We start from the raw sequence: 16,832 nt of genomic DNA on the forward strand, positions 1-16,832 counted from the left end.
TGAAGATGGACCAAGCGGAGAACGGACCACTCACCCACTGGATGTAGCGGGAGAGGACTCACTGTTGTATGTCCCGAAAGAAACAAATGCATTCTGTGATGGAGATTACCTAGATATTACACGTTTTTATAACGAGACTATGTAAATCTAGGGGACGGGGGCCTACAAAACCCATTAGGTGAAGGTGGCTCGGGAGGCAGCCATCTCGTCTTGCTTAACCCTCCGGTCGTGTTCCCTTACTTTAGTGTTCCTGGTCAAAATTGACCAGTCTGTTTTAACTGCTCTTAAATTAGCACAAAAACCGTTTTTCACCACCAAATTTTTATTCAACATTCTTTAGCTGTGAACAATGTCTCAAAGTAGTGTTTAACATGAATTTATAGAATTAGACATAAAATAACTGCAGTGAAATTACAAATAGACACTGAAAATTTATTACGAAATGAACATGTAATGTAAAAACTAAATGGAAAACCAAAGACCAAACTCAACATGAAGTCGTGTGTGTGTGTGCATGAGTGGCATGTGACACTCAGGTCAGAGTGGGCCTTGCAAACAGAGGGTTAGGGTTAGGGTTAGGTCACAGAGCTCACAGCGCTTCCTTTTCTGCCCATGTCCTTGTTGGGGGAGAGCAGCCAGGGCAGTGGCTGGGGCTGGGGCTTGTACACTCCTAACCAGACTGGCACAGGCTGGTGTGCAGGGAATGTGCTAACACCTTTGAATAAGAGGAGTCACCAAAGCCTTCCCCAGCTATGCTAGGAAAAGTCTCCTCTTGGAACTTTTCCCCTGATTCCAGGTTGGGTCGATGGCTGTCCACACCACATATGCGTTGAAAGCAGACACATCAAGGATGTTGTGGAACAGTGCCACAGGCCAGCGGGCTGTCATTTGCTTGCAGGTGTATGTACCAGTAAGCTGCAATAAAAGGAACAATAAATAGGAGATTGGGAACAATATTGAATCTGTCGTACACAAAATGCTATGATTCACATAAATAAAAATGCATGATCCTGGATCATAAGGGGCTTCCTGTCCTCTGTGGTGCTGACAGCGGCGTCTTTGTGTAGCGCGCTCATCAGAATGACATTTCTATTCTTCTTGGGAACATATGACACAACAGTGTGTGTGACAGTGAAAGCAAATTTTGATGAGAGTGCCTCTCTTCCTCTGGTCGATACCAGTGCAGTGAGAAGTTCAGGCTTGTTCTTCCTCACTGTCCCTACCATGGTGAGCTTTCTTTTCAGCAGCTCCTGACCAAGAGCATATGATGTGAAGAAGTTGTCACATGTGATATTATGCCCTTGGGAGACCGGATGCCCTGGTTTTTTTCGGCCCTTGCAGTACTGGGTTTCCCATGTATACCTGCATATTCCACGCAGAGATGCTCCTGGCATCACATGCTGCCCAGACCTTTATTCCATATTTCTCTGGTTTGCTTGGAATGTACACCTTGAAGGAACAGCGACCTCTGAAAGGAACCAGGTGATCATCAACTGTCACGTCAGGGCCTGGATTGTAAATAAGTGGTAGGTGTTCCACCCACCTGTCCCAAATGTTCCTGATGGCAGTCAGTCTCTGTTATCAAATCGAATAATTCATAGTTGCCCAGAATATAGGCCTCCCAGACTCTGCATCCCACAGACTTTTTGTAGCCTCATTGTTTGAGCGATATACTCCAGCTAAAATCAACACACCTATGTAGGCTTGGAGGTATACCAGGTCGATTTCTCTCCAGGTGTCCCCAAACACACGCTTCCCCTCCAGGTTTGTCATCTCCAGTATAATTATATATAACGGACTCTGGTAAAAAGAGTTGGAAGCTGGACTTGATGTCATCCACACGAGATGTCGCATACCGTGTTGGCCCTGGCGTCATCTTTATGATATTTTCCACTCTTGCTCTACTTCCTCTGTCCTGGGGGAATGAAGGCCAGAGCAAGTGTCCACTCTGGACTCTGGGACTGGAACGTCTCCTCAGGTGCCTCTCCCTCTCCATCTGTTGACTGGTCAGTCTCCTCAAAGTCTGGATCAAAATCTAGCTTGTCTTCTACTTCCGAGACATCCTCCTCTATCTCTGGTTCAATTTCAGTGCCCTCTTCATCATGTCCAAAAAGCTGGACCAGAACCTCTTTGACAGAGAACCGCTTGGTCAGTGGCCTACTATATATATATGGGGTCTGTATGAGGATGATACATTGATTAGTCTGGTAGGTGAGGTTCACGTGGGGGAGAGGCACAAAAGCGTGGGACAGAGATGTATTAAGTTGTGAATCGGTCAGATTTGACTCGAACACGACAGGAGGGTTAAATTGCTTCGATCCTGAAGCTACCAGTTAGCAAAGTCTCATTTACCAATACTACCAACATTGCAGCTGTTACTGACTGCAGAGCTTAAAGTATTCCGGCACCGTCGCTGGACTGCGATTTTAAAACGATCGGCATAAAATGTAATAATAATTTAAAAAACTTGTTGATGGCGGATATTGTCAGGTTCGAGCAGCCACTTGAGTTCGCCTACCAATGAGTAACACTAACCAATCAGAGCTGGGGGTGGGTCTTAGAAAACTGGGTTGAGGTGCGGCTGCATTCTAACAAACTGGGAAAAATGAACTCTTAGTGGTCAAACTCGGACATTACTGTTTCGAAAATAAACGTAAATGGCTGCTGCACATCTTTTAGTGTGAAAATATGCCAAACTTATTTTTCTCCTCCGAGTTGAGTGAACTCTATGATATCGGAAGTCGGAAATTTCCGAGTTGTAACATTCTCAGTTCCGAGTTTCCGCTAACTCAACATCAAAGCTGGCGTCTTTTTCACCGAAGGCGCTGCTGGAGATGATGGAAAGGAAGTTTATGAAGCCAGACCACCATCCTTTAAAGCACTGAGAAGAGAGGCCTGCTGGATATTTATTTCCTGCGTATTTAGAGTCACAATACAATAAGGTTTTTTAAATTGTCCTTTACTGAATTAAATGGTTGCAAATCGAATAATTCCTCAAAATAATTATCTTGACTGAGTTTAAGATTTAATATTATCATCTTTAATTTCTAAATTGAAGTGAATTGGCCCAAAGAGCTTCAATAGAAGCTGGAGCAGGAGCTTGTTGAGCTGAAGAGGAAGGATAGAGAGTTTTAACAAATGCACATCCACAGGATCAAATCCAGTTTTTGAAAAAATATGTATCCTCGCTGCCTCTCAACAACTTTACCATTCTGCAGAGCTTTAATACTCATCCTCAGCAATATTCTAAGGGTGCTATTGCACAGCTAAACTGGGAAACTATCATTGGGAACAATTACTGAAGTGGATGTTTTGCTTCCCCAAGGCCAAAAGACCAGAGCTGAATTTTTACAATATTCACTTCCCAAAAAACAGCTTACACTGGATTCAACAAACATCAAATTAGTGTTAAATGATAAGAGAAAAGCACCTTTTCTGAAAAAACATACAGTTATATGATTCTCATCCCAACCAGTTTGCAGACAAAGCTCAGGTTCTAAGTAAGAACCTGAAGAAGAAAAACCCGCCTGGGTGATGTCATTGATAAGTACAGTGGAGTGGAATGGGAGTTTCAGTAGTAGTCACATAAAGGGTTATTGCCAGAACAAGAACAATGACAAATCATGGGTGTTGGAGTGTTCTGCCACTGGCAACTCCTATTTCAAACACTAGAGCAACAAAGTGAACTGGCCATGCCCTGCTTTCTCCACATTCTGAGTGTTTTTGGATCACAAGGCAGCATGACATTTTTGATCACAGCTGAATAGTATATTTTCTTACAGTCTGTCAGTCAGTTGAGAGTATGTGGGTTAACTGCTGACTCTAAAGTATCCGTAGGTCTGAGTGGTTGTTGGTCTCTGTCTGTTGGCCCTGTGATGGACTGGTGACCTGTCCAGGGTGTACACCGCCCTCGCCCAGAGTGAGCTGGGATTGGCTTAGTGTGTCCAAACCTTTGACGGGTAGTGTATGTAACATCTATTTCCTGTTATTTTCTCAATGTTTCTCATCTTTACATAAATCAGTACTGTAGGTAGTAACTGCATGCGTCCTGTGAGTTAGTTGTTGTAATACTGTTGTACTGGATTTGTGAACACAGGCGTTTGATAGAGTGGATTTGTTCTCCATAAATGAAATTAAAAGGGAACGAAATGAACGATGCTTTTATCCTTTTAGTCTTTAGGTATTGTCCCAAGCTGCTCATTTCAGCAGACTAACTATTTCTTGAGCTCCAATCCTCGTTTCCTTATTGAGGACTTACGTCTACATTCTCTGTTGTCTCAAGCAAAAACAAAAAAGTTTACATGCATAGCTTAAAGTGCACATACATTAAAAAAGTCTTACATTTGAAGGCCTCACTATCCTTATTTATTTGAAGCATGCTTTAACTTGATTCAAATAGGTGTTGAATCTTGACATCAGATTATTATTTTTTTTAACTTAATACATGTTTGACACAACACAGCCCCAACAATGCACAGCCAACATTAGTCAGACCTATCTAAAATATATGATAAGTCTCTGAAAAAATAATAAGGTAACATCATCGTTGTTGTTTTCCTTATTTGGGGTCACCACAGCAGTCGGTTATGTGACTTGCATAACTGATTTGGCCACAGTTTTTACGCTGGACACCCTTCCTGTCACAACCTTCCCCCTTTTATCCAGGCTTGGGACCAGAACAAGCCGACAACTGGTTTGCATTGTGCATTGGGGTATGAACCCAGGGCCTCTGCATGAAAAGCATGCCCTCTACCACTGCACTACATCCCTGGGCCAAAACAACATTAACAACATTAATAGCAAACAAATAGTTGCTATTTTAAAGTGTGCATGTAAACAACCAGAAATTACTATAATTATAACTATATTACATAAACGTATTGTTGCCAATTTCATGATTAGACCTGGAATGCTGTAAAAAAAAAAAAAAAAAAGAGGCTCATCATTTGCATTAAAAGTAGTAACACCAAAGGTTCATTTGCTCATAGGAAAACCCCACTTCAGTTTGCAACAGTTTCAGTGCGGTTTATGATAGTCTCTGCACCATTTTATCCACCAGCTACAATCGCCAGTGATAAAGAACGTTATCCCCTGGATACAAAGCATAAAATCTAACCTGTGTTAAAGGAGCCATTTCTGTCCCTGATGGCTGCCTGTGACAGTATTGCCACGTGCCCACAATAGAATGTGTAATTCAGTAACAGTAACTGTAAAATAGAAAGGAAAAAGGATAGGATATTTAGTCTAAGTGCATGAGATTCATACTGTGGCAACCTTTCTCACAGGAGGGATTTTGATAGGCAAAAACAGCATATGATTTCTATCTATTAGCAAAGCTTATTTATGGGGCACTTTTCACAGACAGAGTTTGCTTGTTCTCCCTGAGCCATTGTGAGCTCTGTTCAGGTTCTCCAGCTTCTTCTCCCAGTCCAGAGACATGCACATTGCTCAGTCTAACTTCCCTGTAGGTGCAAATGTGAGTGTGAAAGGTTTTTATGAATGTCTCTGATAGCTCTAATACACCAGGGACCTGTCAGGGATGCACCCCTCACTCAGCCAATGTCAGCTGGCCTGCAACTAAACTTGGTTAAGCAGTAAAGGTAAACAATGGCCATTTCCGAACTAAAGTGAAGTGGAAGCGTCTGTATGTCTTTGGGCCAAATTTAGTAAGAAAAGATTTTATTTTACAGCTGGAGGATGACAAATTTGTAAACAAGACAGAGAGGGAAAGAGGTAAAGCGTACACACAGTGAGCAGTGGACAAACATGAACTAGTATTGATGGTAGGTAACCATGAACACAGACTGTACATCTCATACTGTACACAACTTTACAGTATGTACAATAGCGCTTACCTTGTCTTTGCCACTTGTCCACCAATCAACTTAGTCTGCTTTGATTCAGTGTGATGATGATGATGATGATCTTCATGTGCCCTTTTGTCATATTTTTACCACAGCCTTCATAATATCTATAATCATCTACTGTTGCCATTGGTCATCCCAATATAAGGTAAGAATGTCTTTTTTACAGGTAAACAAGTTAAGTAGCCAACTGAGATCAGTAGAAACTGTATGCAGAGATACATGGACACCTAAAAATGGTGCCCAAAAGTGAGTAAGTGCTTAATGTGTGATGAATTTGCTTTTGTGATGGGAAGATCCATTCTGTGGAGCATTAATGAGATCCAGTGATGTTCGGGGAGCAGATTTTAGCTTTTGGGACCATCTGTATTTCAGATACAGCAGATCTAACTTCAGCATTGAGCAGCCCCAGAGTTTGAGGCTCAGTCCCCCAAAGGTCTGTTTTCATCAGTAGAGAGAGAAATCCCAAATCTCTGCTTTGAAGCTTTACTCGATGGGAACCAGCAGCAGGAAAGTGTTCAATACTGTGTGTACAACTTATGAAAGGATGAAGTTATTTCTAAAGCAAAAAACGCTCCAACGTTATCATCGTCACGGTTATAGCTTCCAGTTAAATTCATTGGCACACTTTACAGACAGGAAGTGATCGGGAAAGCAATCAGTTGTAACCTGCCTCATTTAAAGAAATTTGAGCTTCTCTTTTAACAAAATCTGTCTGTCTCATGCCAAAAGAACTTTACAAGGTCACTGGCAAAATGAAATACAAACTGCATTTAAAAAATGATTCAAATTAGGAAAGACAGATAGACAGGAGAAGATGCACTGACAGAAAAAATATATATTCTGAACAAATCTTACACTGAAATTCTCGTTGCTGTCTCAGGTTTGCGCAGTCGAAGCATCTTTGATGAAATAATGAAGAAAGCAGATTAGTCAACAATAGAAATAGTCCATCTGTGCAACTCTGCTAGGTCCAAGGTGAGAAGAGACGGCTCACAGAGCAGCCAGCTCCTGCTGCAGCCTCTCCTTTTCCTGCTGCAGCTCCCCGATGCTCCGGTTGTTCTGCTCCAGCCGGTCCTCCAGCCACTGCAGAAGCGGCCCGCTCACCGCAGACATCTGGCTGCACAGGTTTTTGGTGAACACCGAGCCGTTGTGGATCTTGGTGACGGGGTCCAGGTGCGCCAGGCTGTGGATCTTGCGGTAGGTGTCCTGCTCCTCCTGGCACAGGATCCGCGGCAGCTCCACGGCGGACTCCAGGCACACCTTGCCGATGGCTTCTCGGGGCACGACGTGTACGGGGATCTCCACCCGCTCGTACTCGGAACCCTTCTGGGCCTGCACGGACTGGAAGCAGGTGTACAGCACCCGGCCCGTCTTTGTGTTCTTGTCCTCGATGAAGCAGGAGAAGATGAGGCCCACGAAGCACTGATCCAGCATCTGGTACATGGCCTGGGTTCGCACGTCGACGTGGGAGGGCCAGACGGTGATGTGAGGGTGGGAGTGGTACCAGCCGACCACCCGCATCGGCCTGCCCGTCATGTCGGCCAGCCGCTCAGCCTCGGTGGAGGCCGCTGAGAGCTGCTCCGGGGAGATCTCCACCCGGTCCTTTCTCTTGTCCGAGCGGCGGAGGATGATGACGGAGTGGATGTGGACGATGCGGCTGGCCTCCACCTCTCCGATGCACAGCCCCATCACCTCCTCCTTCTCCGTGCTCAGAGCGTGGTTCATACACACCAGGAAGGCGTCGGACTCCAGGTGGACGGCGCTCACCGCCATGGCCTCCGTCCAGTGCTGCTGTTTCACTTCCGTGTTGGTGTGCGACGCCAAAACAGTCCGGCCTGGTACAATAGCAGAGGTTCCAATTCTCTTTTTTGTGAGCCCAGCGTGGTGAACTGCAGTTTCTAATCCTCCAGAAGTAATTCCTAGAATTATAATATTAAACCCACCATATTTGCCAGATTTACTGTATGTATGTCCCATACATTTTTCCTTCTGATTTTTTTTTTGTTTTTTAGCGCTTGTTTTGCGATTTTATCCTCATTATTTCAGTTCCAACGTCAGTGGAGCAAAACCAATTTGGGGGCAAGTCTCTTTACCTCTTACCAGAGAATCAAACTGATTAACTCCTTAATCCTGAATTTAATCTGATCCGGGGCAGATTAGAAAGTAAACCACCTTTTTCAGACTGAAAACCCAGCATTAACCCTGAAGTTGCCAACTGAAGTTTCATGATACAGGCCACATTGGCCTGTACTCTACCCTGATTGTGTGGTACAGTCTATTTCCCTCTAAATGGAACCATCCTTGAAAAAATTAACATCATGTGGGATTTAAGAAGACTTGGAACTAGAGACCGAGACCACAAATCACGAGGAAAAAGTTTACTGAGCGAACTAATCAAGTGAAAAGTAGGGACATTTTCACATAGATTTCAACGCAATCTAACTTCTTTTTCCAACCGGTGGAGTTGCCTCTGAAGGTCATTAGATAGAATGAAAGTTTAAGGCTCTTCAGCTATGGCTTCACTTTCCAGGAATAATGAAAGGCGATACATTTAAAAGGTTAAGTGTATTAAGGAACCAAAAATAAAATGTTAGCAGCACAATGTTTGGAGCCATTTCAGGAAGCAGTGGAGGCAACATGGTTCCTGTTTACAAAATGAAGTTGAGATTGCGATGCATATAACCAGACAAGTTTGACATAATAAAACACAACTAACACCACCCCTCCTAAATGGTTATAGATTGAGACAATGAACCTATTCAAAATAATCAACATATTGTAATTGATGTGCTAATGTAAAAACACTGTAACATATAATTTCATAGTGTTTGTTCTGCCCTATTTTAGTTCATGTTGGTGGTTGGGAGGAATCCTGTGTCCTGTAGTGCCCCCTCCTGGTTTAGCAACAGCAGTGACTGCAGGGCAGGAGCTAATGAGGCAGTCTGAACAGAGAAGTGCTATCGCCTTTCTAATTTTAGTTTGTCCATTCGACTGGTTAAATTAGCATGTTGACCTTCAAGTTATCTACTTCCCAAAATCAGCAAACAGGTTTCAGGCTAACATTAGTTCTAGACTAGGTTGTTGCAGTCTTGAGCTACTTAGAAACACAAAGTTAGTGTTAACACAGCTCAGTGACTCAGTGAGTAAGTGCTTAATGTGTGATGAATTTGCTTTCGTGATGGGAAGATCCATTCCGTGGAGCATTAATGAGATCCAGTGATGTTCGGGGAGCAGATTTTAGCTTTTGGGACCATCTGTATTTCAGATACAGCAGATCTAACTTCAGCATTGAGCAGCCCCAGAGTTTGAGGCTCAGTCCCCCAAAGGTCTGTTCTCATCAGTAGAGAGAGAAATCCCAAATCTCTGCTTTGAAGCTTTACTCGATGGGAACCAGCAGCAGGAAAGTGACCAGGGACTCAGGCCAACATGTCCATGGTCATTGCCACCAAGCTCTTATAAGTATGGAGCATGAGGTCATCCATGGTGATCATAGCTGATGCCCTTCTTAAAGATAGCTTAATGTTGGTGGAAATAATTGGCTTCAAAATATTATGTGCACGGAGTAGAATAAATGAAGGAATTTACCATGTGACATGGTACACTCTATGAATATTCTGAGGAAAATAGACCCATTACTAGCACTGAATCCACCCCTAATAACTGGATGTGTGTTATCTGACACTCAGTATACAGGACTGGGAGTCAGCACGTCCTACGTTCATCTGGTGTCTGGTTAGCATCATGCCCAAGCTTCGTCCCCGCAGGGATTGGCCACCAGTTGCTTACAGATGAGCTCCTATCCCAGGTCTGACTTCAGCATGGGTCCCAGGTTTCCAGTTCTTACGGCCTCTTAATTTGTACCTTTTTGGATACCTGTTAGTCTGCCCCCTCCCCTGGGACCAGTTACCCTTGTGAGACCATACAAACTACTACACAGCTCCCAAGATCAAGTGAACACATTTTTTGAGAGCATTGGACTTATCCAAGGATGTGGTTTAGTGGGGAGGCAGAGGTCTGTGTGCAGCCTCTGGATTTCCTCCTTAGGATGAATGCCTTAGTCTTTGAAAATAGGGTGAGGGTAATGATCCTTCAATAAGCTTTCAATGAAGATGCTTTTCTCATTGGGATCTTTCAGGAGCAGCATTGTTAAAGACAGCTGGATAAAGCAGGTGGATATAAATAACGTTACCCTTGGTGATTGGATTTTGTTAACACAGGCATAAAAAACTGCAGCTCTTTGATGAGACCTGCTTTTCCTTAAATAATTTATGCTGCATTTCATTTACCTTGCACAACCTATATGGCCCTTGTTTGTTGACACTTTTTTAGTTTTTGTTCTTTTCACTGACTGGAAGATATTGTAACCCCAACTGAGAGGTAGCCCGTGTCGCTCATCTTTAATCACAGATCAATAAATGTTTTCTGGACATGCTGGCAGCACAGCACCACATGAAGGCCACAATAATGTCAGTGAAACCACCTTTGTCAAGACTAGAATGTCTCAACAACTAGAGGATAGATCACTGTAAATGTTTGTATCTAAGGATGTAAGGATGAGTCTTTCTGAATTTTCCACCATGCCACCATCAGGTTGACATCTGAGGGTGTGACTTAGCATTTAGCTACAAACATTGTAGCCCAAATTACTGCTATGACATGACATGAAATTTCAAACGCCAAATCTTAGAATGTCAGTTGAGGCAATTTTATGAAGGGCAGTGCTTGGTACTTATTAATCAGTGTAATACCTGCAGTAGGTTCTGATCAGATTTTCTGATTAAAAAGCAGCTGATAGCAGTGCACAGAAGCTGAATGATGAGCTGCAGTTGAAAACAAAAACCGCTTTAAATATGTCCAAAGAAAAAACAGCTGTGACTGTGAAACATCCCCCTCCTTTAGAAGAACTGAAATCTTCTCATCTACATTTACTGTTCACACTCCTTTTGCTTAGTGTTCCAGAACTTTGATTTTCATTTAAAACAAGTCTCTAATGCTTCACACTCTGTGTCCTAACTAATTAGACCAAGGAAACATAACATGCTGAATCCATTCTCACGTGTTTATGGCAACACGTTGTGGTCGTAAAACTTTCATCCTGAAACCAGCTTGAAATTGCCATGATCACACACATGCACATAATCATACACTGTTTCCAGCAAGCGCATAAAGCCACTATTAAGTTGCACACCTACATCCACACAATGTCAACTACAATCATTATCTGCTTGCATTAAAAGACATACGTGCGTGTTCATGAGTTGATATAGCATCTGCTTTTGCATCTCATGTATTTGCAGGGGAGTACGGTATCTATGACAACTAAGGCACAGGCAGTAAGATTTGATTGTGAGATTAACTGGTGCCCACTAAGTATATGTTGTTTAAAGGGAAGAACATTTGATAAGAATTGGGATGACTTCTTACAAAACTTTCTGTTTTTTCCACATTCCAAAGGTCAGAGACTCACCACACACATTGCTTGTTCATTGGTGTGATTTACAAAATACACCCCATCAAAATGTGTCCAAGGTTATTTCCTATTGCAGTGTTTGCTAGTATCAAGCTGTGGCAGGAAATCAAACTGTTCCCTAGCAACCTGCAGTTAAGGGGTCTTTGGAGATTTATCTTTGGATCATGTTGAAGAAATGTGTTTTTTGTAATTATTATTTCTGGTATTATTACTTTGTTTCAATGTACTTTTGCAGCATCCCTCTTATAGCCATGTTGCCTTTCAACCTCAGTTTGGGGGATATGTTTGGATTTCATGACCTAAATAATTATCGAAGGAAGTCTTTTGATAGCTTCGTAAGGCACAGCAGATCTATATGTCACACATCAGCCTATTTAATTCACATATTCGTTTCCCTTTGATGCTGATAGTTCAGTGCTAATAAAAGGATAGTCTAATTTTTGTTAATTATTAAATTGCACTAACTTTGATTTTTCTTTTCAACCATGTGAAGCACCAGAACACTGATTCAACCTGTTGAACATTGAGGAAGAAAACTGCAGGATCTAGGACCCAGTATATTCATATCTTACCAGGGTAGAAAAGTGGGAGGCCACCACACACACATGCTGCTGCCTTGAGATTGTTTCATATATGATGTGTGACATTTTTTTTAATTCAATGAATGACTTATTATATATATATAATGTCTTGCATTCTCTTCTTTATTCTTTTTCCTTTTTAATTAGTTGTGATTTATAGCCCACTGTTAGAAGTGAATTCTCTATATGCCTATATGCAAGCATATATAGTACATATTTACTACATGTGGGTTCATAGACAGGCTATATATATTTATGTGTGAATTTATTTTTGTTGTAGGCTCAGCCATGTGGTACCAATGAGGTACCAATGAGGCCAAATAAAATAACCAGTAAATAAATAAAATACTGTGTCACTGCATCTTTGAAAAACTATTTTTTAAGGAAGGCATCATTCATTCACTTTTTTAAGATGTTTGACAATGCCGTGAATAGTTTCCTATTCACACAGCAATAATAGACTTCAAATTTCATGAATGCCTCTGGAAGTAAAAATGTACTCTCTCATTTAATTAGTATCAAATCAACATCACACTCAAAATCATAGCTCATCTATGATTTTCTATGCACTTATTAACAATATAATTGCCACAATAAATGGCTAGTTTTAGATTATTGTTTTAATAATAAATAAATAAAAATGGAGAAACACCTTATTCAAAAAGTTACAAATTACAGTGTATGGACTGATGGACAACATTTGTTGGGTCCTACAAAAAAAAACAAAAAACAAACAAACAAACAAAAAACAATATAAAGTTGTTCTGGATTTTTACCTTGCAAGAAATACCCCGTTTTTGCAAAGTAAAATATGAAACAATTATTGATGAAAAATGTAAAAACTACTTATAGCTATAACAGCGCTAAATTGTCAGAAGTGTGCGAAGAAATGCCTCTAGAATTAAGAGTTAGGATTATCAGACAGCCCCTGAACGCAGCAGGAGCGTCTTTCCTCCACCCCTCGAGGAAGCAGCCGAGCTACATCCATCATCCTCGGTGGAGTCTGTGAGGCAAACCCGCGTCTTCCTCCGTCTGCCCCCTCCTCAGTCCCTCCGCCGGACCGCCACACCGAGCACCCAGGTCTGGTGATCTGTGCGCCGGATTTTCCTCCTGATCCGGACCGAGGGAGAGATGCGACGTCTCGGGGGAGGAGGAGGAGACGAACTGGCCAGGCAGCAGCAGCAGCAGACACCTGAGAGCGGGATCTGACTTTGTTTCCAACGCGTCAAAAAAGGTAAGTGCCGAAGAGGAGACAAAGACCGAGTCCCGGCCGAGAATCTGGAGCAGATGAAGCCGATTGTTGTTGTTTACTGATGCGTTTCTGTGTTATTTGTGGATGGCAGCATCGGCATAAAGCAGGAGGTATGAGTCATAGCCCGGCACGGAGGGTGAGGAGTAACCAAGGAGGTCCTGAGGGTGCTGAGGTGCTGCTTAGGGGGACCTCAGGGTGCTGAGGAGTAACTGAGGAGGTCCTGAGGGTGCTGAGGAGCTGCTTAGGGGGACCTCAGGGTGCTGAGGAGTAACTGAGGAGGTCCTGTGGGTGCTGAGGGTGCTGAGGAGTAACTGAGGAGGTCCTGAGGGTGCTGAGGGTGCTGAGGAGTAACTGAGGAGGTCCTGAGGGTGCTGTGGGTGCTGAGGAGCTGCTTAGGGGGACCTCAGGGTGCTGAGGAGTAACTGAGGAGGTCCTGAGGGTGCTGAGGAGCTGCTTAGGGGGACCTCAGGGTGCTGAGGAGTAACTGAGGAGGTCCTGTGGGTGCTGAGGGTGCTGAGGAGTAACTGAGGAGGTCCTGAGGGTGCTGAGGGTGCTGAGGAGTAACTGAGGAGGTCCTGAGGGTGCTGAGGGTGCTGAGGAGTAACTGAGGAGGTCCTGAGGGTGCTGTGGGTGCTGAGGAGCTGCTTAGGGGGACCTCAGGGTGCTGAGGAGTAACTGAGGAGGTCCCGAGGGTGCTGAGGAGCAGCTGAGGAGGTCCTGAGGGTGCTGTGGGTGCTGAGGAGCTGCTTAGGGGGGACCTCAGGGTGCCGAGGAGCAGCTGAGGAGCAGCTGAGGAGCATTGACTCTGCAGCCTCCAGAGCAGCACTCCTCTATCAGCCACTGTATGCAAACAACTGCACCTCTGGACTGTTTAGGCAAATGACTGCCTAAACTGTCAGTCTAAAATGACTGTGTGTGTGTGTGTGTGTGTGTGTGTGAGTGACCCAATACAGATGCAATGTATGATCAGTCTGGAGCTCTGGAGTAGGAAATAAGTATTCCACACACTCTCTGGTCTGCTTCTCACCAAATGAACTTTGGTCTTCTCTAAGAAATGATCTTCCTGTTTGATGTGGAAGAACCACGTTCAGTCGTGATGATTCCAGATACTTGGCCCCGTCAATGTCAGTGTTCTTTGGTTCTCTAAAGTCACTTATGTGTGTACTACAGTGTCAGGAGTAATGTAGATGAAGTCCCATTCATGTGTTCTCTCTAATAGCCTTAGCTGATTGCACAGATGGCTTTTACAGGAGGTGTCTTGGGAGTTGAGGTTGTTTTCCTTAGCAGCTGCAGCTTTTACCTGTGGTAACTTATTTTCTGACTCAGCTGTTGATCTTTTCTGCTGATGATTCAGCCATTTCGATGCAAACACTTCCATGTGAACAGAAAAGTTGTTCGGCTTCCCTTACAAATAAAATACCAAGACTTGTCAGATGTTTTTAAAAAATAGTTGTAAATGCTCAGTCAGGTGTTTCCCTGAGTCTGAGCTCATGTTTCAGACATTCCAACATGCAGACATGACTGTCCCTAGACGCAGACCTGGGATCTTTGTTGACTCATAAATCAATTTGTAAACAAACATGGAAACAGAGTTAATTAGAGGAAGCAACCTTTATTGTTTGTGTAATGCAGCCGGTGTCCCCCGAGCTGCTGGCAGCTTTGTTTCACGTCTCCGGAATCATTCCAAGATGATTCCTCGTTGATGGACTCATAAAAGAAATTGCGGATGCGAGATTGTTATCTGCTGGTATTATTATTCACCAAAGGCCACAGCTTTCACCAAATTGCAATTCATTTGTTAGAGTTTCATAGAAGGATAAATAAATCAACGAAAATGACGAGAAGCTCCCATCAGCCCATGACTGCTCTGCTCCTCAGGCTTGTGCTCTTTGGTACAATCTTTTTTTGTTTTGGTTCTTAAAACTCAGGTTATATTTTCTCCGGGATATCAACACAAATCACACAAAATAAAACACAGGAAAAGTGTTGAATATAGGGCCTTTGAAAATGTACCCAGTTTGCAGCATCTGATGCTGAGATACTGATGCTGTGATTCTAAAGCTGGACCCTGCAAATAACCGAGTACCTACACCCACAGTGTACACTGTCTTATCAGCAGTAGTCTATGTGTAGATTTAAAGTAAATAATCCGGTTAACAGCGAGCCAAAGGAACAACATGGCAGTGAATACCTTCAGCTCAGCGCAGAGATGACATGTCACAGACACTTGGAAAAGACAAAGGCCATCAAAAATATGGAATAATGCCATATTCAGAAGTGACAATGTAAAGGTAATAATTAACAGACTATACTGTGATAACATGAGACAGACCAGATGACGATTAAATAAATGTGAAGGTATTAAATCATTATAAGTGTAATGGAATGATAATGAAGTAATGGCAGAAAGAGTCCTGTATAAGACTATGCAGACTATAAGCTATAAGAGGAAAGCTTAGTTTTGAAAAACAAAAAAATGTTGTGCAGCAAAAGTGTTTTTCATCCGCAGTATATACAGTAAACCTGCATGCAAACTCTAAGTCTGTAAAGGGAAGCCAATGCTGATGAGGAACTGATTTGGAGTAAATAGTTTAACACTATCTTTGACCTGCTACATTAGCAACGTTAACTACTTGCCAAATGTCAACAATTCTGCAACATGTTAACACAGGAAAGTGTTACAAGTAAAAGAGCAGCCTGCCCAGGGTGCAAGGCTTTAATTTGGAGGGACAGCACTCTCACAACCAGTTCGTTCCGAGATGGGTTTATGTTTCACAGTCAAATTATATAATAGAATTATTTAATAATACAGGTTATGTGGTGGTCATGTAACCATCCACACATGATGAGGAGTAGTTAAATAAAAATATGTGTAATGCAAGTTAGGCGGTACACGTTTGAGTATTGTTATCAGTAGATGTGGGAAAGCAAAATTGGTGTCACAGCATCTTACTATGTCAAGCCCTTTCAGCATGTCCAGGTCAGTAACTTTCAGTTCCATGAATTTTCTTCAGTTGCCATGGTGATGTTTGAAAATCTTGGTACACTTTGAAGGTTAATCCAAGGAGCCTGTGAGAATTGAGGCTGGGTGTTTTGCTGTGATGATTACCTGTGACCTTTTAAGTGTGGGATGCTCCTGCTAACCTGTGTGCCCTTTTCTTCCTGCTCTCTGTCACTGTCTCTCTATCCTCCTCCTCCGGCTCCCATCCTGCAGTGTATTGACCAGAGACAGCAGGGTTCAGCCTTCCCTAAGATGATTAATGCATAGATAAGATTTCCACCTGATACCGGGGCCCTGACTGCGGTAACACTCCTCTCCCAGTCACGTATTGTGTGAGTGTGCCTCCCTGAGAGTACCGTTTGTGGGCAGTATTAAGTTTCAGTGACAGAAATTATTCTTGTCAGGAATAATGTGGTTGAGTTAAAGCTCAGTAGCTGGTCAGAGCCAAAGAACCCACATTTACTAACAGATTTTTATATTATTTTTTTAACAAGCTGAAATGAATAAAGTAGGCTGAGTTTAAACTCAATAATCAGTTGGAGCCAGGTTTCATCACAGCAGATAACAACCATCTAAGAGAAGATGGTTCTGACTTCTGCCTGATCTGAGACTGCTTCATGAACATGCCATTCACAGACACAACTGAAAATGCACACACACA

General features: G+C 42.9%; 1 protein-coding gene across 1 annotated transcript; it reads right to left on the minus strand.

Annotated features, from left to right (window-relative positions):
• Positions 1–6,336: 6,336 nt before the first annotated feature.
• On the minus strand, positions 6,337–7,675 carry brcc3 (BRCA1/BRCA2-containing complex, subunit 3). Its single transcript, XM_029516080.1, has one exon. The coding sequence runs from the start codon at positions 7,638–7,640 to the stop codon at positions 6,858–6,860; it is 783 nt and encodes a 260-aa protein (XP_029371940.1). The 5' UTR covers positions 7,641–7,675; the 3' UTR covers positions 6,337–6,857.
• Between the last annotated feature and the right edge of the window lie 9,157 nt (positions 7,676–16,832).

This window comes from Echeneis naucrates, chromosome 12 (genome assembly GCF_900963305.1).
Source record: "Echeneis naucrates chromosome 12, fEcheNa1.1, whole genome shotgun sequence".
In the NCBI taxonomy this organism is placed as follows: domain Eukaryota; kingdom Metazoa; phylum Chordata; class Actinopteri; order Carangiformes; family Echeneidae; genus Echeneis; species Echeneis naucrates.